Source organism: Myotis myotis, unplaced genomic scaffold, assembly GCF_014108235.1.
Source record: "Myotis myotis isolate mMyoMyo1 unplaced genomic scaffold, mMyoMyo1.p scaffold_m19_p_36, whole genome shotgun sequence".
In the NCBI taxonomy this organism is placed as follows: domain Eukaryota; kingdom Metazoa; phylum Chordata; class Mammalia; order Chiroptera; family Vespertilionidae; genus Myotis; species Myotis myotis.
Window position 1 is genome coordinate 2,125,133 of NW_023416342.1, and position 25,213 is coordinate 2,150,345.

Genomic DNA, 25,213 nt, shown 5'->3' on the forward strand with positions numbered 1-25,213 from the left:
GCAAAGTAAAGTCACGGGAAGGGTTTCTTCAGCATCAGGGTCCTAAAGACCAGGCACACACATGGCCTCTGACGTGGGAGAGTGCCACTGCGTGTGGCAGGCATGACGATGTCTTGGAAAAGGGGTTGCCGGTGCTGAGAAATGGAGAACATACCTATTTATTTGAAAATAACCGATCATTTTGTTTAAATGAGGAAGATTATTTAAAGACTAGAGGCCCGGTGCACAAAATTCGTGCACGGAGGGGGGGTTCCTCAGACCGGCCTGCACCCTCTCCAATCTGGGACCCCTGTGAGATCGGGCCTAAACCGGCAGTCGGACATCCCTCTCGCAATCCGACACGATTGGCTCCTAACCACTCGCCTGCCTGCCTGATTGCCCCTAACCCCTCTGCCTGCCTGCCTGATCTCGCTCCCAACTGCCCTCCCCTGTTGGCCTGATCTTGCCCCCAAGTGCCTCTGCCTCAGCCCCCACCACCATGGCTTTGTCCGGAAGGAAGTAGGACGTCTGGAAGATGGCTGGTCGACCAGGCCTAATTAGCATATTACCCTTTTATTAGTATAGATATGCTTTGCTTTCAAGGATGAGAGTGTGTGTGTGTGTGTGTGTGTGTGTGTGTGTTTAACCAGCCCATGAAAATAATTTATTTCCCAAATTAAAAAAAAAACAAGTGTAGTTGAGAAATAGCGTGTGGTTGTGGAAAGAACATTTTACTTGAAAGCTCTCTTTAGAACTGCGTCTCACAAGCGTGAGGAACTTAATTGTTCCTTCCAGCATCCTCCTCAAGCCTACACTCTTAGACCCCAGCCTGGACACGAGCTATGTGGACGTAAAAAGAAATGATTCAAATAAATGTCAGCTAATAACATCCTCTTCTCCCTATAAAAAGCTAAAACGTCGATGTACTCGTTTAAGCAAATAAACCTAAATTCGTTCATTTCAACGCACCTGCACCGTGGACCATTTACTCACAGCTTACTGCTACTCCAGCTCGAGGAGCAGGACACAGACACAGCACACACTGGTTCTCGTCCAGTTCGACGTCAGCTGTCCAACGCGTGGCCCAGAGAAGCCGGGACGCGTTACCCCGCGATCCAGTCTGCTTCTCGTGCGACTGAAAGCAGGTCCTGCAGGACGTGAATGTGGCCTTTAAAGACCACGGCCGGGAGGACTGGGCAGAGGGACTGCAGCCTCGCTCGCAGCATGTTTCAAGTTCACAAAGAATTAAAATTGATTTTAAAGCGTGTCACGGAGCACAAAATCATCATGCAAAGATATATTTCTAATTAACAGGAAGCCCACACAAGAATATGAAAAATAAACCCAAATATGAGGCTACTTCATTGACTTGTTTTCAACACACAATAATTTTCACTTGAGTGAAAAAGCTCTTCAAAATCTCTTTGGTTTATTTTTTTTTTTTAAGCTTTACAGCTGGCTTTTATCCACAGCGGGTAGGCCAGGCCTACCTGAATTTGGGGCGTAAGCAGGCTCACCTGAAGGACACGTTAAGGATGAGCGTGTACGCTACGTGATGCACAATGTCTGCACGGCTGAGGTGGCCCATGGGTAGCAAATGGCACCAGGAAACACAGCACAATAATCTTCGGCACTTTCTGGGAGGGAGCTCAGGGAGCCACTAACCCACCACCATCCACCATCCGTGTCCATTTCCTCACGAACTGCCTTAGGGAATGATGGGGAGACGCCTTTTTCTTCTCTCAGACCACATTTCAGAGCTGGCTCCGTGGCCGTGGGGGGGGGGGGGGGGGAGGATGTGAATCTAGAAAATAAACCCGATTCCGCTGAGAGCCAGCGCCACGCTCAGCCTCCGAGAGCTGTGAGCACCCACGCAGTGCGCCTGCCTCTGCCGTGGGAGGGGAGGACCACCCACAGGTGAGCGTATAAACCGGAACAAGAACAAGCAGTCGCTGCGCCGTGATCCGCCCTGATCCCCCTTTCCCGGGGGTCTGGCCGAGGGACAGCATCCAGATACGAAGCCGGGAGGACCCTGTCACATGACCACACCATTAACCGTTCAGAGCAATGCGGCACCGAGCCACGGGCACTGTCCCACGGTCACGGCGTGGGTTCTCCGTCGTCACGCAGCACAGAAAAGGGCACAGATCTGAGAAACAGGCCGGGTGAGCAGGAGGCGTCCCATGTGTGCCCGGCCCTCTGGGGACGCGAGTCACTAGCTCACAGCTGGACGTGACAGCGTCCTGGCCAGGAAATGGCAGGCTGCGTGGAGAACACGAGATGAAGGTGGTGCAACCCGGGAGAGTGTGTGCAGCCGCGGGCACGGAACGCGGGCCTGGCGAGGAGGGAGCCGCTGCCGGGGAAGGGCCCGGGCACCTCTGAGGCCACAGAAGAGAACAAACAGCCCTGGCTGGTGTGGCTCAGTGGACAGAGCGTCGGCCTGCAAACCGAAGGGTCCCAGGTTCGATTCAGGTCAAGGGCACGGAGCTGGGTTGCAGGCTCCTCCCCAGCCCGGCCCTGGTCAGGGCGCATGCAGGAGGCAACCAATCCATGGGTCTCTCTCACATGGATGTTTCTCTCTGTGCGTCTTTCCCTCTCTCTCCCAGTCTCTCCAAAAACCAGTGGAAAAATACCTTCGGGTGAAGCTTAACAAAACAAAACAAGAAAGAACTGCACCTGAAGCAAGGCCTGGGGAGGTCAGACAGCCAGTGTAACCGGCGATGCCCGCTAATTCACCGTGTGTGTGGCCTGGTGCCCGACTCGGGCCCTCAGGGGTGGGCATGGCAATGCGCTGAGTCCGGGGTCAGTGGGAACTCGGCTCCACGGGGGTCATCGGGTGTCTTTCCAAAAGCAGGGCCCAGACGCCCCCCAGGTGGAAAAGGAGCCCCCTGTTAGCACCCACGGAGCACAGGCTCTAAGCAGAGGACGGTTGAGCACACGGACCGCGTCCCTCACGCCAGAGAGCAGCGCTCAGCACCGGCTGGAGCACAAACACCGCTCCCGCCCCCCAGCGCCATCTGCCCCGCAGCCCCTCCCAGAGACGCCCTGACCCACTAATCAGGCGTTTCACCGGGAGCCTCCTGCCGCCCGGAGCCAGGCCCGGCTTCACGCAAATGCCAGCTCCGCCACCGAGTGGCGGGATGATCTCCAAGCGAAAGAAAAACAGTATCTGAAAAGAGGCCATAATTCTACAGCTGAACGGAAAGGGGACCCGCATCCACCCCGTCTCTCCTAACCCTGGTCGTGGCACGTAACGCTACGGTCCCAAAAGGGAGATCCTGAGACGCATGCTGGAAACCAAAAAATTAAAAAATAGATAAAAGATCGCAATGGAAATGTTCAAATCTCAGAGGCACGGCTCCCGCCCCAGCACCCAGCGCAGCATCACACAGACCAGCGTCGGGGAAAATGACTAAAACGAGCTGCTCTTCCCCAGCAGCGAGCTCCATGAGCCCGGGGGGAGGGGGGCCGCAGGGCGGACAGGGCGCCCTCCCCCCACCGGCACCCCATCTCCCGCGGCGGGTGCCCAGATCCCCGCAGGAACGGAGCCCCGGGCCCCGCGGCTGAATGAAGATAACGGAGGGGGTGCAGGGGGGCGCCTCTGCTTTGCCAGGGAAGCCGGGGGTGGAGGGGGGGGCACGTGCCGGCGGCACCCAGGGCCTCGCTGCCGCAGACCAGGCCCGACCCACCGCGGCGGCGCGCATCCAGCCGGGGGCCCTGCCGACCGCCGGGGACCGGGGACCTGGGACGGGGGACCCGGGGCCGCGCCGCGAAGGTCAGGACGCGCCTCCTACCTTCCGCCTGCGCTCCGCGCGCTCCCGCGGGCTCCGCCGCTGCTTCTTGCGCTCCCGCTCCAGGACCCGCTCCTTCTCCTCCAGCTCGGCCTCCCGCACTTTCTTGATGGAAGCCGCCGCGTGAGCCATTCTGCGGGCGGATCAGCGGAGCCGCGAGCGCCCGGTCCCCGCGGTGCCGGTCCCCGCGGCGCAGGTGGCGGCCGCCGCGCAGATGCGCTTCCCGGGGCGGTGGCCGCCGCGACGCTCCGCCCCCTGCGCGCCGGGCCTCGGCCTCTGCAGCATCCGCGGCCGCCGCGCCCGGGCCGCAGCCACAGCACCTGCCGCGCCAGGTGCGTGCGCCCCGCGAGCGAGCGAGAGAGCGAGCGCCGCGTCCCCCCCGCCCGCGGCCCGCGTGGGCGTCACTGCGGCAGCCCCGCCTCGCCGCCCGGACTGCAGACTGCGGGCCTCCCCGCGGCGGATCGGTGCGCGGGGCTCCGTGCGGGGCGCGCACAGCCCTGCCTCCGCCGCCGCCCGGCCTGTGCGAGGCGCCCGCAAGGACGGATCACGCGGCCTCGGGAGGCCCCGCCGGGGACCCTGCCACCGACCCGGGGCGCGTGGGCGGGCGGGTTCCAGACCCACTCGGGGCCGCTGGGGGCCGGTCCTGCAGTGACAGGCCTGGGAGGGAGGGGGAGCCGCAGATGCCCCAAACCAGGCACCCTCGGGAGGCAGGCGGGACTGGGGATTCCCAAGGTTTTGTTCAACCCACATGAACGCCCAACGAGGTGTCTGCGAGTCCCCACCGGGAGACCAGCGAGAGGAGCCGGGGCTGGACCCGGGAGCCCACGAAGGCGAGGCTTCCCACGGCCTGTCCTGCCAATTCCCAGAACCTGCCCAGCTTTATCACGGCCCCATGGGGGGGTCCCCCATGTCCTGGTCACGCACCCCTGGACAGTCAGGACACGGGTGCAGGGTGGGCGGGGAGCGCCCCCTCCCCACGCACCACGTCCCAGCTCTGACATCAGAACAAGGCAGCCTCCTCGTTATTAAGAAAAAAGCAAAGTGATGTTCACCGCGCTCTCAGAAAACACGGTTTTGCCAGTGGGGCATGAAGTATGGTAGCGGTCGTCGCAGGTAGCAACTGTAGTTTAACTCGAACCCTGCTGTTTGGTTTCTGTACTGACTTGTTTGCTAAAATAATAGAAAAGTTATTTTGATTTTCTGAATTATATAAATCACCCCATTCGATTGAATTCCCTATTGATTGTCCTGTGACTGTCCCATGGGCTGTGGTCACACTGGTCGTAGCAAGCACACTTTCCTTTACCTGGGCAGGTCAGCACAGTTATCCCAAGGTCAGAGGGCTCCAGTTAACGTGTCCCTGTTGACTCAGTGTTCCGGAGACCCAAAAACTGTGATTTAGATCAAACCAGGTGCCCCATTCCAGACCCGAGGGCTCTGGATAATGTGTTTCTGTCAATTCAGTGACCGGAGACCCAAAACTGTGATTTAGATAACGTGCTGCTTCTGCTCCTGTAAACCGCTTTTTTTGCAAACCAGGTTCCTCGTTCCAAACCTTGGGATGTAATCAATACCTTTGTGATCTTTGCCTGTAGAAACCCGGTGTTGCGGACATCTTATCGCTGTGAGATTTGGGGAATGGCCCCTCATAGTCCCGGATTGCAATAAATGTGACTCTTTAAAGAAAAAAAGAAAATATGGTTTTGGATGGACCCCAACCCCTAAGACACACCTGCCCAGACACATGGAGGATGTTAGGGTGCGTTGTGGGCACCACACGAAGATAAGACAGTAGCTCTTCTAGGAGGGAAAGTACTCATTTTCTATGCTGGGCATGGTCCCTACGCATTTTAGCTTATCTATATATATAAAAGCCTAAGCAACTGTTACAACCGGACAACTGGCTGGAAGCTATGACACGCACAGACCACCAGGGGGCAGATGCTCAATGCAGGAGCAGAAACCACAGGCATGGAAACATGGAACAGACTGATGAATCTCAGAGGGAAGGGAGGAGAGGGGAGGGTGGGAAGAGATTTACCAAAGATCTTATATGCATACTAGAGGCCTGGTGCCCGTGCACCAGTGGGGTCCCTTAGTCTGGCCTGCGGGGATCAGGCCAAAACTGCCTCTCCGACATCCCCTGAGGGGTCCTGGATTGCAAGAGGGCGCAGGCCAGGCTGCGGGACCCCACCAGTGCATGAATTCATGCACCGGGCCTCTAGTCACATTATAACATAGAATTTTTCTCTTTTACCTAAACAAGGTGGAAGCAGTGAGGTTAAGCAAATACCCCACCAGGAAGCAGATGCACTCGGCGGTAGGAGAGGACCAAGCTGGTTCCAAAGCCAGTCAAGCCTGGCAGGCGTGGCTCAGTGGTTGAGCGTTGACCTATGAACCAGGAGGTCTGGGTTTGATTCCCGATGGGGCACATGCCCAGGTTGTGGGCTTGATCCCCAGTGTGGGGCGTGCAGGAGGCAGCCAATCCATGATTCTCTCTCATCATTGATGTTTCTCTCTCTCTCTCCCTCCCCTCTCTGAAATCAATAAAAATCTATATATATAAAAGGCTAAGGAACCAAACCACCGGTCGACCGGTCACTATGATGTGCACTGACCACCAGGGGTCAGATGCTCAACACAGGAGCTGTTCCCTGGTGGTCAGTGTGCTCCCACAGCGGGAGCGCCACTCAGCTGACCCACAGGCACCAGGAGCTGAGCAGCGGCGGCCGCAGGTGCAGCAGGGCCAGGATGAGCAGGAATAGCAGGCAGCGTTGGACCGCAGGTTTCGGCCTGATCCCCGCAGGCCACGCCAAGGGACCCCACTGGTGCATGAGTCCGTGCACTAGGCCTCTAGTATATTAATAAAAAATTTTTAAAAGTCAGCCAAAGTGGTGAGCCAGCCTAAGTGTGGCCAGCAGGGGGCGCCTCTGGCCCACAGGACAGAAGGGAGCACAGCCCTGTCTGGCTTGGGCAGCTGGGAAGTCATCTTCTAAGAAAACCTGCCTCTTATCCGACCAGCTCTGGAAATCTCGTCCGTATTTACAAGGGAACACACATGGCTTCCTGGGAAGAGAGCACGCGGGCCTGGGGAGGGCTCTGTGTCTCCGGAACCAGTTGGTCACCTGCCACTCGCTAGAACAGTCACACACACACACACACACACACACACACACACACCCCGACATTCTCCAGGACCCTCCCTCGGCTGTGGCGGGTTCAAGCTGTCGCCGGGAACCCAGCGGTTCTGGGGAAGCCGAAGACGACCACCGGCCACCCTCTTTCCTTCTAAATACTTGATAAAAGGCGTTTACAACCACGCAAGTCCCACTGGACCTGTGCACATCCCAGTGATCCGTGGCCGAGCCTCCTCCCTGGTCTCCCGGTGAGAGGGTGACTCGGGGCGGCCTGCCCACCGCCCCTCCGAGCCTGTCCCTCCGTCAGGATCCTCTCTGCTCGGCGCAGGCCGCAGAGGGAGGGCCTCGCGAGCACCGCCAGAGAGATCATTGTCCAGAGAATGGTTCATCTCGGAGCCTGTCCCGTGCCCACACCCTCCTTGTAAAGCTGCACAGAGTCCACGTAGGGATCCTTCCTAATGCCGGGGAAAGCGTGCATTTAAACCTTCCATCGGGAGATCTGTAAAAAGCTCTTGGGCGTGGCCAACAGGCTCTCAGTCCGAAGGTTCTGTCTCTTCATTTTCTCGTGGAGAAAAGGCAACGAGTCGGGTGCGTCTGTTGGATGTCAGTTCGACACGCATGTCCCTCAGGGCACCGTGGCTGCCAGGTCCTTACAAAGCAACACACCCCTTTCGTCTTCCTCCTCCTGTATCTTTGGATGCGACACTGAGACGCAGAGTCACTGTGTTTCCGCAGCTGAGGGCCCTGGGAGGCCCGGGGCTGGGCCCCATGGTCTCTCCCCCACCCCACCCCGCCCCGGCCATCTGCAGGGGCAGGGCCTCCCATCAGCCCCCACTCCCTGCCCAGCCGGGGGCTCCCCTGCTCACCTCCCACGCAGGAAACCCGGGCTGTGTGAGCACATAAAGCGAAGCCACCGGGAGCCCTCGTGAGCCCGTGGCCTCAGCCACCTGGTCCCCGAGCAGAGAACATGCTGTCCCACACGTGGTGGGAGGCAGCTCGGTCCGGCCGAGCTCCAGGGACCAGCATCTTCCGGGGTAAGGCCTCCCTCCACAGCTCACCCCGCACGATCCTCACCGTCAGCCCTCCCCAGGCCCCGGCTGCTCCAATGTCCCTGTCATTTCTGTTCGGAAGGAAACCGGTGTCGGTTTTCCGAGGGAAGAGCGGTGGACACTCACCAGCTGCGCTCGGCACAGACAGGGCACCAGGGCCCAGTCCCAGGGGCTCCGGGCCATTCGCGTGCCGCCCGCGCCCCAGCAGAGGCGGTGCCGTGGCCTCCCGCCTGGCAGCGTCCGCACCACCAGAGCCGCTGCCGCCCAGGGGACAGTGTGCGGATGCAGACGTGAGAGCCAGCGGGCGGAGTGCCCTTCGGAGAGGACGCCCTTCCCTGGGGACGGAGGGACGCTGGCCATTCGCTTGGTCAGTGTCCAGTCCTCACGGATCCGTCAGGGCGTGTCCATCACCGAGCTGCGGCCGTCAGCCCCTCCCGCACAGCAGGCTGTCGCCGCCGCAGACCCAGCGGGAGGGCGGGCGGGCGGGGAGAACCAGCAGCAACAAAGACGCTGGGACCCCTGACCGGGGAGCCGTGCTCCCTTGAGCCGGGAGCCCAGTTCCTCTCCGCCAGGTCTCGGCGCTGACCCCAATGGAGGCTTCGAACCTCAGGAGAGGGAACTGAACAGGCAGCGACAGTCCTAGAGCGGCGCCCCTTTCGTTTCACCTGGGCCACAGCCCACAGCCCACCTGCCAGCAACGGATCGGAGCAGAGCCTGCTAGCAGCACAGCAGCCGACTTCCCGCCAACAGGCTTCTGTGGAGGTGACGTGGCCGCAGGGACGAGGCCCGGGTGGTGTCCCACCTCCGACCCCAGGGCAAAGCGACTATTAACTGCAATTCTTTACGTGAGTCCAAATTTAAGCCACACGTATCTGACGTTCTCTTGAGCTGGCTTATATTGAAGTTACATCCTGCGTGTCAGTCAGTGAGGCTTTCGAGCCCGTAAGCGTGAGCTTAACCGGCCGGGCGGAGGGTCTCCACCTTTCATGGACCAGGAATGCCAGCTCCGTCACTCCGTATTCCCGGCCTGTAAATTATTAGCAAAAATACCTCAGTATTTTTCAAACTTGACAATAGAAAGAGGTCAACTGTAGCCTTAGAGGACGTCTGAGTCTGCTGAGTGTCCGACGTCAGATCAGCCGGATGCTGCAGGGTTCCTGCCCGGAGCCCTTGTTGTAAGACAGGCATCAACGCCCCCGAACTCCACGCACCATCGCGGGCCGGCCGCGTCTCTGCCGTGGGCGCCGCAGTGAGCACAGGGGAGTGAGACACGCTGTCCCAATAGCACCAACGACCGACAGTCCGGCCCGGACAGTATGGCTCAGTGGTTGAACCAGGAGGTCAGGGTTCGATTCCCTGTCAAGACACATGCCCGGGTTGTGGGCTCGATCCCCAGTGTGGGGCGGGCAGGAGGCAGCCGATCCATGATTCTCTCTCATCACTGATGTTTCTCTCTCTCTCTCTCCCTCTCCTTTTCTCTCTGAAATCAATAAAAATTTATTAAAACAACAACAACAAGCCATCTCCTGTTGCTGCATTGTTGGTGCCGGACTCTGAGGAGCTGCAAGGTGCTACGGGCGCCCGGGGTGGCCAGTCGGCCCCTGACGGTGTAAACGTGGACCTGCACGGCCTCCCGGGGAGGCGGCCACATCCGCTCACTGCTCCCCACACACTGACGTGTCCCTTCTTCCCCCAAAGACAGGGTGTTCTCTCCCGGCAGCCGGAGTGTGGCCGACCTACAACTCGAGGCTGCCGCTTGGCACCCGGTGTTTCTTGGTTTAGCACGACACACTCCGTTCCACACCCACGCAGGCACCGGTGGGGGAAATGAGACATTTCTGGGGGCTAGCGATCTGAATTGTGCCAGGAACCTAATGCACATTCTTGACAGCCTATAATTAAGTCACTGCCCTGGTCTTTGGGGAAGACCGGTTTACCTAAGTACTCCCATTTTACAGAGGCCATAAACCATGAACAACTATAAGACGGGGTTACCAGCCCTGGCGCCCGGCCAGGCCTTTAGGTGTGGTCTCACGGCCCCAACACCTGGGGCTTTTTGCAAAGCCCGCGAAAGGTCCGGAAGTCCCATCCCATATGTGGGGGACAAAGAAACCAAAGGGGTATAAAGGGAGAGCTTCCTCCACGTTGGGGCTCAGGATTTGGAGAGAAACAGTCTCCGATGAGTCACGGGACCGGTACGCATGAAGCGTCTGGAAATAAAGGGGTTTTCCTGCCTCCGGGACTCCCGCGTATTTCTGGGCCACCTGGTAAACCCTGTAACAGCACCGAAGGCCAGAAACACGGGACCACAGGGTACGGTCACACCCACGGGCTCCGGAAGCCACACTCGCGAGGCTCAAGCCTCTTTGGTGCCGAGTCAGGTCCGTCACCAACAGAAGCACCTGCCTGGGTTTCACTCCTGGAGCCGGGCACGCCCCCCGAGCCCCCCGGGCATGCCCCCCAATCTCCCGGGCATGCCCCCCGAGCCTCCCCGGACCGGGATGAAATCAGGGGCGGGATGAAACCGAATCCTCTCCTGAAAGGCCACCGCAGCTCCAGGGACGCAGTACTGGGAGGCAGTGCACCCAGGGGAGAAGCGATGAGAGCTTTCCCTGCCGGCTCTGAGCTTCCACCTGAAAACCTCCAGGGCGAGAGGCAGAAATGAGAGACCCGTGTCCACGCAGGTTCCAAGGCTGGCGGGTCCCCCCTACCTCCCGCCCCCACACCCGTCCCCCGAGACCTGCGAGAGCTGCCCCCTCGGGCTGAGTGGCAGCCGGGGCTCAGGGCCTGGATTGTCCACAGACGCACGGTGAGCAAGGCCGGCAGCAGGGCTGCGTCTCCCTCCGGGGTCTCACACGGCCGCAGTCTCGGGTGATCTGCGTGTCATTTCCCAGCAACGGTGACCAGCACTCAGCGAGAGACAGCACAGCTCCCGCGACACGGCGCAACACACAAACACGTGTGAACACGTCCAATAACGGAACCGTGAGCAAGGCACTGGCCAGCAACCATGGATTTAAAAATATAACCCAGCCCTATCCAACATGCTCCATGGTTAGAGCGTCGGCCTGCCAAAGGGTCCCGGGTTCGAGTCTGATCAACGTCCGGTATCTCAGTTGCAGGCTTCTCCCCTGCCCAGGCCCTGGTCGGGCACATGCAGGAGGCAGCGAATCGAGGTGTTTCTCTCACATTGATGTTTCTCTCTGTCTTTCCTTCTCTCTTCCATTCTCTCGAAAAATCAATGGAAAAATATTATTGGCCCGAACCGGTTTGGCTCAGTGGATAGAGCATCGGCCTGCGGACTGAAGGGTCCCGCGTTCGATTCCGGCCAAGGGCATGTACCTCGGTTGCGGGCACATCCCCAGTAGCGGGTGTGCAGGAGGCGGCTGATCGATGTTTCTCTCTCATCGATGTTTCTGACTCTCTATCCCTCTCCCTTCCTCTCTGTAAGAAATCAATAAAATATATTTCGGGGGGAAAAAAAAAGAAAGAAAAAAATCCTCGGGTGAGGATTTAAAATAATAATAAAAATATGCGAATCTTTCTGGGTCCCCCACGTAGCGTCGTTGAGCTGGGACGGTTCGGAACCTGGACCGTTCGAGCTCAGGCTGTTTCCTGTTTTCCTCTCCCTCCCCCGCGGGCCCCGCGGCGCCGCAGAGAACAGTCGACAACAGTCGTGTCAGACACACGAGCGAAAGCCGCGTCCAGCGAAGCACAGAAACGACACGCGCCGCCCGGCTTCGGGTCGCTGCCCTTTCCTTAATAAAAGCTGGATGACGACGTCATAAATCTTCACAGGAAATGCATCCTTCAACACCCGAGGGTTCAGCAACTTCCCGAATCTAACAGGTAAACGAGAGGTGCCTGAAAACACGCAACAGGCTATTTTTCACACGGAAAAGCAAGCTGACGGTTGAGGTAGGAACTTCAGGCCACGTTCCGCCCAGCGGACCCCGTGAAAGAAAAGCACCTGCAGAGACGCCCCGTTTCTGACTCGGCGACACAGCCTCGCACCCCCGTCTCCACAGGAAGTGGGTTCGGTTCTTCTCGTCTCCTTCCTCCAAAGACCGCGTCGCGGCCCCTGCACAGGGTGACTTAGTGGAGGGTCTCCCATGCCCCCACCCACCTGCCTGCTGCCCAGCGCCACTCCCACCACCTGTGCGCCCCCTCCCCCACCCCAACGAGGGCCGCTGTGGCACCCAGAGTTGGGGTGCTCGCGCAACCTTTGACCCCACTTGTGCTTGTCGCTGCATCACACACCTTTGATGAGTCCTCCCTGACGGAATAGGGCGCCGACGGTTGTCTCGGAAAATTAATGCGATGCCCTGTAAGTCCGTGAGAGTACGGAGCCTAAAGGGCATTGCTGTGGTTCTAGGTGTGGCTCAGACAAACGTCAAGATGGGGAGGCGGCTTCGGAAGCATCTAGAAATCGGTTCTCAAGTGTCTTTCAGTTGTCACTCCAATTAAAAGACTAAACTGGCCCGGCTGGTGTGGCTCAGTGGTCGAGCATCGACCTATGAACCAGGAGGTCACTGTTCTAGTCCCAGTCGGGGCACAGGCCCAGGTTGTGGGCTCGATCCCCAGTGTGGGGCGTGCAGGAGGCAGCCGATCCATGATTCTCTCTCATCATTGACATTTCTATCTCTCTCTCCCTCTCCCTTCCTCTCTGAAATCAATAACAATATCCTATATAATAAAAGCCTAATATGCAAATCGCCTGAACAGCAGAGCCACCTGTGGAACAACTAGTCACTATGACGCACACTGACCACCAGGGGACAGATGCTCAACGCAGGAGCTGCCCCCAGACCGCAGGCCCCAGGCCAGCAAAGGCAGGTGCCAGCGGGGGGCCCCACAGAGGGAGGCGACCAGCAGCGGTGGGGGGGGGCAGGGCCGGCAAGGGCAGCGCCAGGCCGGTCAAGGCAGGTGCCAGAGGGGCCCCCGGTCGCCCCACTGGCCTCCCCACAGATCAGCTTTGATCGCCGGCCAGACCTAGGGACCTACCCGTGCACGAATTCCGTGCACCGGACCTCTAGTGTGTGTGTATTATTATATATTATTATAAATATTGAGCCTGGTCCCAGCACTGGAACAGACTGAGACACCATCTGTATCGAGAAAGTCTCCGCCTCAGGTGGCCAGCGCCTCACAGCCCGTCAGTTCACTAAACAGAACCAAAGGCTCGGACAGGCCGGGTCGGAATAGAGAGGCCCCTCTAAAGCTCCACTCGGAACAGAACCAAACACAGAGCAAGTGCCCTTCGCTCCCGGCGCAGCCAGGAGGGGGCTCCGCGAAGGGCCCGGCCAAGCGAGGTGTCACCAGAGCAGCTGCACTGCCCGGCGGCCGAGGCTCTCGCTCTTGGAATTAATCTCTAAGACCCGGTTTCAGCAAACGGCCAGGCGGCCCTGCTCCCGGGGTAAATGCAGACGCACACGGCCAGCCCGCCGCTGGCTCACCCACAAAATGCAGGGGAGAAATGTGTCGAAAGAATGCCTTTCCCACTCAGAGGATTGAGGAGAAAACACTGTCTTTCCTTAAACAAAACAGAAACAAATAAGACACATGCACACACACCCCCCTTACACACATGTTTACACACACATCTCACACGCATGTTCACACGCACACATGCACACCTCACACACATGTGCACCCCTCATGCACATGTTCATGCACACACACCCCTCACACATGTTCATGCACGCACATGCACACACACGCACACACCCCTGACACAAGCACACATGCACACATACCCCTCACGCACATGTTCACACACACTGCTCACATGCACACACCCGACACAAGCACACGTGCACACACACACCCCACACACATGTTCATGCACACACACACCCCCCTCACACATGCACACACACAAACATGCACACATACACATATGCACCGCACACGCGGGCATGCACACACGCCCCTCACACACATGCACACACACGCACTGCTCACACACACGCTCACCCCTGACACAAGCACACGTGCATACACGTGGGCCCCCGCGGTGCTCACAGCCACACTGCGGACGGCGCGGGCCTGGGGCCCTCTGCAGATGCGTGTCCCGGGGGTCAGCGCCCCGCTTCTCGGCAGGAATGTTCCGACTCCCCCGCAGGCGCGGCCTCGGGGGGCTGGAGCGTATTTTTGGACAAACCGAGCGAAGGTTGGCCCGACCTCCAGCCTCGCGGGCTTCTGCAGCGACAGCTGCGCGGCCCCGGGGACCCTCCGCATCAGAGACTCCATTTCAAGAAAAGGATCCGCAGCTTAAAAATAGCAAAAACCACAGAAAACCGAAACCAGACCCGTGCGCTGTCCCGCGCGCTGGCCGCAGGGAGCGGCGTGTGGGCGCCCTCTGCTGGCGGGTGGCGGCACAGCGGTGCCCGGAGTTGGACTGGGCTGAGGGGACGCCTTCTGCTTGCTCCCCACCCCGTGTTTAGTGGCATTTTCCCGTTTTGCAGGAGCGACAGGGAACACCACCTCTGCCGAGGCTGCAGCAATAAACCAGAAGAGCCTGGAGCAGAGGGTCAGCTTCCGCTCCGCGCACGGTGCCTTAAAACAGCAGCAGCCACGGAGACACACTCCGCGAGCACAGTTCGAGCTCCAGGAGGACCTTCGCCGGCTCTGTGGTCAGATCCCCGCCCGGGTTCGTCTGAATCTACGTCTAGGTCAGATCAGTGCACGTCTGACTAACGGAAACTCATTAGTCGACGCAGCCCGAGCTGTACGAATAGACGTTAAGGCAGATCTAGTCTCGCGCGCGTGAGCGATACAATCTGACCCGCTGTTTGTTCAGAGAGAGAACATTTCAAAGTGTGAGGGCAGAATTACTCCCAAACATGATGTCCTAGCTAGAGGCCCGGTGCGTGAAAATCTGTGCACTGGGGGTGGGGGCGGGGGCTGGTGTCCCTCAGGCCGGCCTGCGCCCTCTCACAGCCCGGGAGCCCTCGGGATGTCCAACTGGCCTCCCTTGAGGGAGGTGACTGGGTGGGCCGATCTGGGGGCGGCCCTGCCCCCCTGATCGCCCCTCCGCCAGCGCTGGTCGCCACCGCCCCCTGGTGATCGCTGTACCCTCCCTCTGCCCGCTGGCACGCGCCTTGGCTGGCCTGGTGCCCCCCGCCGACCGGTCATTCTGCCATTCGGTCGATTTGCATATCACCCTTTTATCATATAGGACTTGGATGTGCTGGTTCTGAAACACATCAGGCCGTGTCAACTCTCGAGGCGGCTTGTCCACGTCCACAAACTCTCGCTGGGATGCTGGTGGGGATGGTGCTGCATCTACAGCTCAAACGGGGGGATGCGGCGTCTCGACAGTATTCAGTCGTCCTCTCCAGGAACAAGGCATGGCCCTCGATTCATCGAGATCTTCTTCGGTTCCTTTCACTGGAATCTTACAGACCAGACCCCCTTCAGTTCTTGCTCCTGTCTGTGTTTTTAACTTGAAATTGCAATGTTATTTAATCTTTTAATGTATTTTTATTGATTTCAGGGAGAGGGAGAGGGAGAGGGAGAGAGATAGGAACATCCATGATGAGAGAGAATCATGGGTCGGCTGCCTCCTGCACGTCCCCCACTGGGCATCGAGCCTGCAACCTGGCCATGTGCCCTGACTGGGAATTGAACCCTGACCTCCAGGATCAGAGGTTGACGCTCAACCACGGAGCCACGCCGGCCAGGCTGTTCATGAAGTTTATACAGGAAAGCGATGGACTTCTGCACATGGACTCCGTATCCTGTGGCCTCACTGTCTTCACTTTGTAGCCCACGGGGTCTGTTGTTGATGATGATGATTCGGGATTTTCTAGGTAGACCATCACGTCATTTACGAACAACTTTCTTCCCTTCTTCCCAGTATGTTGTATACGTTCGTCTCTTGTCTTACTGCATCACTAGGCTGCCAGGTGATGTGGGGCGGGAGTGATGAGAGGGGACATCCCTGCCTTGTCCCAATCTTAGGGGGAAACGCATCGAGTTTCTCACTCTTAAGCATGATGTGAGCTACCAGTGTGGTGTAGATGTTCTTTATTAAATTGACTGAGTTCTTTCTTAGTTTGCTGAGTTTTTTAAAAATCAAAACTTGAGCCCTGGCCGGAGTGGCTCAGTGGTTTGGGTTTCCATCCATGCTTCCCTGTCTCCCTCTCCCTTCCTCTCTCTCTTTAAAAATCAAGAAATATATATATATATACACACACATATAAATATACACACACAGATATATATATATATATTATATATATATACACATACATATTTTATATATATATATATATATTTAAATCAAACCTTGGTGTTGGATTTTGTCAAATGTTTTCCTACATCTATTGACATAATCATATACTTTTTCCTTGGCCTGGCTGATTGATATAACGGATTATTTTTTATTGATTTTGAACGTTGAACCAATCTTGTACACCTGGGATAAATCCCACTCAGTCACAGTATATAATTTTTATATGCTGTTGCATTCTACTTGCTAATATTTTATCACAGACTTGCACATCTGTTTTCATGACAGGTATTGGCCCACCGTTCTCCTTTCTTGTCGTGTCGTTATCTGGTCTTGCTATTAGGGCCTGACAGAAACATTTAGCAATTGTTCTGTTTCTTTCTACTTTCTAGGAGAGATCATAGGGAATTGATGTTATTTCTTCCTTAAATATTTGGCAGAATTTATCAGTGAGACCATCTGGGCCTGACATTTTCTTTATTGGAAGCTTATTAAATATTGATTCAATTATTTCTTTACTAGAAACAGGCGTATTCAGATAATCCGTTTCCCCCTATGACATTAGGTAGATTATGACTCTAACTTGTTGTTCTGTTTCTTTATTGTCTCTCCGTGCCCATGGGAGCAGTACTGATAGTCCCTCTGTGACTTCTGATGCTAGTCATTTGCGTTCCCTCCATTTCTTTTCTTGGTGAGCTTGGCTGGAGTCTCATCAATTTTGTTCCATTTGTATTTTCTAATTTTTCAAAATAGATTCAACGCATCCAGGCAAATACAGAAGGAGATGGAAGTCACCACAAAGGATGGTCTGAAGTTAAACTTTAACTAAAAGCAGTTTTGGTGGGTAGTTACATCCTGGGCCAGTATCTTCACTGACAAGGTCAACCTTTACCTTCACTGAGCCTGTCTGTCTTTCTGCACCTATGATAACATACCCTTGAAATGTCTGGGTCACTTGTAACTCCCCTTTTTGTGGAGCCCCTGGGGCACAACCAAATGGGCGGGGCGCCAGGACAGATACCACGAATTCCTGCATTATCATGTTAACTGATCCTGCACCCACCTAAGCATGTGTCCATCATTTTACTTTTTATCCAATCCCAGGGGTTTCCCTGCTTTGCTTTCTCCCGCCTCCTTAATCTATCACCAGTGAATTTCATGTAACCCACCTACGTCCGTCCTTTGATTGCAAATGTTTAAATACAAATGTAACCCGCCATTCTCCTGAGCATTAAATCAATTCGTTGAGGTTCTGCTTCCCGGCATATGTCGACAGTTTGGCTCAAATAAACTCGCAAAAATTCTTTACAGGTTTCCATGGCTTTTTACGTTAACACTTGCTAAAAGCTAAAATACTCAGCAGGGCTCAGACCTCCAGGAATCTCCATTGTATCTAAAAATTAACCCCCTTCAACCAGGATCAGCCTGAGGCAGAAGCTAGACAGCTTTTCAGCCATGCAATGCTTCCCAGCAGGGAGCTCTGGAAGCGACCTAATCAATTCCAATTTATTTTCCCTTCGGGTTAGGAGAAAAGTGATCGATGCACCTTCCTGCAGGCAGATCAATGCACATTCCTGTGGGCAGATTTGGGGACACGGGTACCACCATCCAAGCCCAGATCTGACACCATTCCGCGAAGAGGTCACAGGTAGGACATCAGAGGGAAATTCTAGCTCAGGAGAGAGAGAGAGAGAGAGAGAGAGAGAGAGAGAGAGAGAGAGAGAGAGAGAGAGAGAGAGAGCGCAAATCCAACAGACGAAAAGGAGGCATGGCCACGGGGGTGGGGAGGAAGGGAGCTCATGTTTCGCCCAGGAGAGGCCACAGAAAGCCGCCCCTGGTGACCTTCCAGGCGTTCTGTTCCCCGGGGTCAGCTGGCGGGGTCCTGGAAGGTGATGCATTAAAGGTGCACAGGGCGGGGCAAAGGCAGGCTTACAGCTGCTTATATGGAAAATAACAGGATATTGATACTAATGCAAGAATAGACTCCGGTGTTTCCCGCTCTCAGTCCTGCATGGCGGAGAGGGGACAGACAGACAGAAGTCTCTTCCCTTCGACAATGAAACCGGGGGAGTCTCCCTGGGAGAGGAGTCCCCAGGGAGGGTGACTGCGCAGCCTCACTGCACCCCGCATCCAGGGCGGAGGGAAGCAGCCCCGCCCGCACCTGCGGCCCCGCCCGGCTGCGCTCCGCTCCGCAGCCCCAGTGCAGGTGCGGCCTCCGCTGCGGCGCCGCTGCGCCCCCTACTGTCCGCCGGTGGCTTTGCAGCGGCATCGCTGCAATCTCCAAAGACACCACTAGAGGCCGCCCCGCCACAGCGCGAATTCCGGCCACACCTTAATTTTATTTTATTATTATTTTTAAATATATTTTTGTTGATTTCAGAGAGGAAGGGAGAGGGAGAGAGAAAGTAACATCAATGATGAGAGGGAATCATGGATCAGCTGCCTCCTGCATGTCCCCCACTGGGGATGGAGCCCGCAACCCAGGCACGTGCCCTTCACTAGAATCGAACCCGGGACCCTTCAGTCTGCAGGCTGACCCTCTACCCACTGAGCCAAACCAGCTAGGGCCACACCTTAATTTAAAAAAAACAAAAAAAAAAACACAACTACAGTTGCAGACACCATGTTTGTGACCAAAGACACATAAAAGTACACAACTCTAACTTTATGTTTAAAATTTAACATGATGGTAAAATCTTGGCTGGAGGATATATGGAATCTGGTTCTGATATTTCAATGAAACACCTCTATTGCCCGGCCAACGTGGTTCAGTGGCTGAGCGTCGACTTATGAACCAGGAGGTCAGGACTCGATTCCCGGTCAGGGCACAGGCCCGGGTTGTGGGCTCCGTCCCCAGTGGGGGGCGTGCAGGAGGCAGTTGATCCATGATTCTCTCTCATCCTTGATGTTTCTATCCCTTGCTCCCTCTCCCTTCCTCTTTGAAATCAATAACAATATATTTTTAAAGAAAACACCTCTCTCAACCCAACAATAACGAAGTATGCTGATTATCTTGACTGTGGGGATGGGTTGATGGTTTATACACCTGTCAGCATTTATGAAATTATAAACCACAGCAATCTACGCCAAATCCCTGTGCCGATTACGTCTTTCCAAGCTGCTAATACAGCAACGACGGAACCCACCCCATTCTGTGACCCGGGCCCTGACTGGTTTTGAATCCGTCACCTGCAGGTGAATGTCCACATATTTAAACCTTATATCAACATGGTTCCCTCTAAACTATTTCTTTTCTGGTGATTAAAGGCCTTTGTCTCAGAGATACGTTGATAAGAAAAATACGTATGGCTCCGAGGAAGCAAAATAGCATTCCCTGTAAGAAACGGCTCTTTAAAACAACAAATCACGGAGCACCACCGTGGAAGCCGCTTGCAGACGCAGGAAAATGGCCTCATGGAACTTGCGTCCATGTCACCCCACTCAAGTTAAATATTTATTCCGTGTCGGGCCCCGTGCTCCCCCGGAAAATGCACCATCACTAACAGAAAGAGAAGCGGAAGCAGCCGCCATGGGGCGCCTGGAGGCCTTTCCTCTGTGAGCGTTTCATGCTGCCCTGTGCCCGGGCCCCGGCTGATTTGGGGGCACGCCCCACACGGAGGTTCCGGCTGTCATAAAGAGGAGGCTCTGCTACGACCACCACCCACAGGAAGCCAGGCACGGCCGTGAGCTTCCAGGAGAGAGCCGCCGGGTGAAGCCAGTCTCTCCCTCAGCAGACGTGCCGGCGGCCTGCGGGGCTCGGCCGTGCGCCCACCCAGAGCCCGGCCAGTGCGCCCGACCGGGGCCCAGCCAGTGTGCGAACCCGGGGCCCAGCCAGTGTGAAAACCCGGGCCCCAGGCTGGCGGTGGCAAGACAGAGGAAAGAGACTGATGTGAGCTGAGCTGTCATACATGTGCCGACACCATGACGAGTGGGCAGATTTTCACATAGCACCTTGTTTCTTGTAGAAATCCCGGGCTGGGGGTTGGATACGGACGATGAGGGCATCTATCTATGGCTGAAACGAGTATAAGAATAACCTGAAAGTATTCCTGAAGCTTCGGAAAGTCCCCCATGGAGGCCTCAGCACGCAGTCCTCCGCGTCCTCAAAGCCCTTGTGCGTTGAGATAACGTGCGTGATCGCCGGGTCTCCTGGTTCGTGAAACCGATGAACCCGCCAGGAGCATGTAGAGCCCGTGGCTCTCGCAGTCCCCGTGGGAGCCAGAGGCCAGGAGGGCTCGAGGCCGGGACCGGGCAGCACCTCTAATGCCCACTCCCGGGGCTCCTCCTCTGGGCCCTGTACCTCCCGTCACGGAAACTTTCCTCCTTTTAGCTTTCCAGTTTTCAAAGTCATACTGACATCGGGACAACCACTTAGGAAATCCGTTTTGCATCCCTAAGAAGGTTTAAAGAGGCCTGGGTTGCGTGGGGCTGTGTGCGGGTCTGAGAGGCCGCGGGCAGAGACGAGGGGCTCAGGCAGCTTTGGGAATAAGACGCCAGGAACACATCCCCGCGCCCCCCGCACTCAGGCGAGTTTATCACCTCGCGGCGCCTCGACTCCCGTCCGTAAGTGGGGATACCTGACAGGAGTCAATGAGTTAATTAACGTGGGATACCTAACAGTAACATCTTCATTCATTATTAAAGCACGTCGTAAGGGCTCCATCGTGTCAACCATGGTTATTAACAACTAATTCTGATGATTTTCAAAATGGTTCCTGCGGAACCATCTTATCGCTCTGTTTCAGAAAGTTGAACCACCGGCATTTGGTCACGTTGCTTTTCAATCAACCATAAAATCGCCAAATGGCACGAGAACCATAATATCGTCAAGAAAACTTCACCACGACCGCCCAGCCGAGCCCGCACCGTCCCATCTCACAGCCACGGTGCCCTGTGATCAAAGGGCCCGACTCCTGACTGGTTGGCCTAAGCTCCTGAATTCCGCTTTCAAGGCCACTGGAATGATAATTCCTTTCCTCGGTTCTTTGTGGCCTCACAAGACTGTGGAGAGACCTGGGGACAGCAGTCAGTGCTGGCCTGGGCGGCCGTGTTTTTCCATCACAGGTGCCATCTGTGCTGGGGGATTCCTGCCAAAAGGGGGTTTGTGGCTCGGCTCAGAGTCAGGCAGGCTCCGCGCCCGGTGCTCAGGGCCGGGCTGGGACTCCCGGGAGCCGCTGCCCTTGGAGACGGAGGCACAGTGATATGCCCAGTAGCAGCCCCCAAATCATCTGATTATTAAAGGTCTGAGGGGAGGCTGGGTCCTTCAGCCACAATTCTGTCACCTCTCAAGCTCGAACGCCTGGCCCGGGAAGCAGGCGAGTGGGGTGTGGGCACAGGGGCACAGCCGCAGACCCTATGCTACAATGGAATCACTGGCCCCATGTGCTCAGATATTCCGACTTTTATAGAAATGCCGGCATTTCAGACTTTTACATAAAACTCTCTGATGCCACAATGTCGGCAACTAATTCAATGTTTAAAACATTCTGTGAGCCGCCCTGGACAGGGTGGCTCAGTGGGCTGAAGGTCGTCCCATAAGCCACAAGGTCATTGGTTTGATTCCTGGGCTGGGCACATGCCCAGGTTGCAGGCTTGATCTCCCGTAGGAAGTGCGCAGGAGGCAGCTGATTAATGTTTCTCTCTCTCTCTCTCCCTTCCTCTCTCTCTGAAATATCAAAAAACAACAACAACATATTTTTAAAAACATGTGAGCTAAACAGAATATGCCTGTGGCTTCAGTCCTATTATTAAAAAAACCAGAGGCCTGGTGCATGAAATTTGTGCACTGAGGGGGGGGTGGTGTCCCTCAGCCCGGCCTGCACCCTCTCCAATCTGGGATCCCTCAGGGGATGTCTAACTGCTGGTTTAGGCAGTCAGACACCCCTCTCACAATCCAGTACTGCTGGCTCCCAACTGCTCACCTGCCTACCTGCTGCCTGACTGCCCCTAACTGCTTCTGCCTGCCAGCCTGATCGCCCCTAACCACTCCCCTGCCAGCCTGATCAATGCCTAACTGCTCCCCTGCCGGCCTAATCACTCCCAACTGCCCTCCCCTGCAGGCCTGCTTACCCCCCAACTGCCCTACCCTCCCGGCCATGTTGTGGCGGCCATCTTTGACCACATGGGGGCGGCCATCTGTGCGAGGGCATGATGGTCAACTTGCACATTCCCTCTTTAGTATATAGGATAATCCCCAGATGTCACGGCAGAGGATGTGATTTGAGCTGACACACACACTAGTATATAAAACCAAACACACAAAAACCTGTTCATGTCAGTGACCAGAGTCACTTAAAAACCGATCACCCAGGGGTAACGTTTAAGAGCCTCTTCCTCAATAAATTCCTAAAATCTGACCCGTTCCTCCCGCGGAAGCGAAACCCAGGAGGCTGTCGCTGTTGTAGCGGCCTTTAGCTCGGCCGTTTGGAACTCACACCGAGACAATACGAGATTTCTGTGATGCCGAAAGAAATTAGATTTTATAAGGGGAGTAGTTTATGACATAAAATGGTAGCTGATGTGTGACTGGGGATTTTTATGACAGCCATAGTCAAGATGAGGGGATCTGACGGAGGAATCTCGTTTTGGGGAAACTCCTTTGAGTCCACAGGCATCTCTGTGTCGGCCGAGATCGCCCGTGTCCCTGACACGCCTGCACAGAGGGCGTCGGCCCTCACACTGAGCTGCCCGCGGAGGCAGGGCCAGCTTCACACAACTCTACTCACAAGGGCCCTACCTACAGGTTCTTAGGTAACTTTATACTCGTTATCCCCTCCCCAGTGGTAATCAGGGCAAAATCAGGAGACATGTTTCAGAACCTAAAGCTTCATTTCAGAACATTCCTTAGTGCCTCGGTAGTAATCCTATATAATAAAAGCTTAATATGCTAAGTGTCTGGTCGGCTACTCAACCAATCAAAGTGTAATATGCTAATGATATGCTAAGGCTGCTCAACCGCTCACTATGATGTGTACTGACCACCAGGGGGCAGACGCTCTGACCAGTAGGTTAGCTTGCTGCTGGGGTCCGACCAGACTGGACATGCCCTGGAGCCCTCCCACGGTCCCTCCCCGGCCTCGATTGTGCACCAGTGGGGTCCCTCGGCCTGGCCTGCACCCTCTCGCAATCCAGGACCCCTCAGGGGATGTCGGAGAGCCGGTTTGGGCCCAATCCCGCAGGCCAGGCCGAGGGACCCCACTGGTGCACGTATTTGTGCACCGGGCCTCTAGTGTAGCATAAGATAGAGCACACTGAGAATCAAAAACAGAAAAGCCAGGGCCCCATTAAAGTTGCTCATGAAATCTGTGCAGGTCCTGCCATCAGGAGGCAACATCTGTTTCCCGCTGTGGGTCTGGGCTGGAGGTGACCTTCCTAACTGACAGGTGACGGGGGTGACCCTGGGGCCGAGGCCTGAGAGACCCCTGCTTCCTTCACCTGCTGGGTGCTGCTGAGACCACCGGGGGCCCCTGGCTGCGCCCACCGGGGTCTGAGCGAGCGCCGGCGGGCACGGCTTCCTTTGAACCAGTCCGCGCTGTGCGGCTGGTCACGCATGAGCAAAATGGTGGCTCAGAAAGGTCAGGGACGCGCGTGAGCCAGAGCGGGACTCCTGGCAGGTGGGACCACGGCCACGGCGACCAGAAAGGCTGGGCCCCAGGCCATGCTCTGGTCCTGCAACCCCCCGAGCCTCAGTTTACCCGTCTGCACCACTGGGCGCGGGTGCCGTCTGGGTGGCGACGTGCAGGTGGGTGAGCTGGTGCAAAGGCCCCCGTGAAGATGAACGCTGGCTTCCTCCCAGCCCCGCTCCTCGGCTCCGTCTCCCTGTCTGTGGGAGACACAGCGTGTCCTTTTCTAGAAACATCTTGTCAGGATCGGCGTCTGAGGCCTGAGCTGTGTCACATGGAGCCCATTAGAACCAGACTGGAGCCCGGCGGGTGGCTCAGTGGTTGAGCATCGACCTAGGAACCAGGAGGTCAGGGTTCGATTCCCGGTCGGGGCACAGGCCCGGGTTGTGGGCTCCATCCCCAGTGTGGGGCGAGCAGGAGGCAGCCGATCCATGACTCTCTCTCATCATTGATGTTTCTCTCCTTCTCCCTTCTTCTCTGAAATCAGTAAAAATACATTTAAAAAAATGAAATAAGATAAAACCAGGCTGTGAGTGAGCCCCGAGCCCCACGGGACAGCTGGCGAGGATGCTGGGCTCTGAAACTGTCCACGTGATGCAGGTGAGGTCACGTTAGAACGCGGTGGGGACTTGGCCGGCTGATGCTATGTTCACAGGACGCGTTAGCTCTAAGGCACCAGGCCCGCGGCTCCGTGTGTCCCCGCCCGTCCCTAACCGGGACTGTCACCAGCACCAACAGAAGGCCCCTGGACGCCAGCGAGGCGCCTGTGGAGCTGCCCGTGACCCGCCCGTGCCCCCGGGGCCGCCGCTGCCCTGACAACGGGCCCGGTGCCCAGACTCCACCAGCTCCAGCTGCCACGACTCAGCAAAGCTCCCCGTGGACACGAGAGCCTCAGGGGCAGCTGACTCGGCGGTTCTCAGCCGTCCCGTCCCCATCCCTGAGCCGTCGGGATCAACTCTGCCCGCTCAGGGCGGGCACCCGCCACCCGCAGCTTCGGGAGGCCGCGGCCTTGCCGACCGGGGGGGCCCCCTGCCCCCCAGAACAGGGCCCGATGCAGGGGGGCACCCGACAGTGTTGAATAAATGAATAAGTGCTTGAGTTCAAGTGGCTTCCAACTACAGAAAAAATCCATGGATATAAACAAAGAACGAAACACGAATACGACTTTGTCAACACTGTTCCCATTTTCCTTTCATTTGGTGTTGACTTTGCAATAAAATAGTAGTTTTTAAAGGCAAAAAGGCAGCCCGGCCGGCGTGGCTCCGTGGTTGAGCATCGACCTACGAACCAGGAGGTCAGGGTTCGATTCCCGCTCAGGGTCCAGTTCTCCGCGTCTAACCTCACAGGCCAAGCGGCTCCACGCTGCTCCTTCAAGCTCTCGTCACTCACAGTCCTGGCC

The 25,213-nt window shown here is 56.5% G+C and overlaps 1 protein-coding gene across 22 annotated transcripts in view; it reads right to left on the reverse strand.

Annotated features, from left to right (window-relative positions):
* ANK2 (ankyrin 2) overlaps window positions 1-25,213 on the reverse strand; it is a 337,929-nt gene that overhangs the window by 171,373 nt on the left and 141,343 nt on the right. For 4 of the 22 annotated variants that reach the window (XM_036303252.1, XM_036303245.1, XM_036303249.1 and 1 more), the window contains exon 1: window positions 3,774-3,988. The exons of 14 other annotated variants lie outside the window; for them this stretch is intronic. In XM_036303252.1, coding sequence (XP_036159145.1) covers window positions 3,774-3,902 — 129 coding nt within the window. In that variant the 5' untranslated portion in view covers window positions 3,903-3,988. Of the gene's footprint in view, window positions 1-3,773; window positions 4,013-25,213 lie in introns of those variants that run through there. 4 more of the 22 variants (XM_036303251.1, XM_036303244.1, XM_036303259.1 and 1 more) reach the window with 2 other exon arrangements.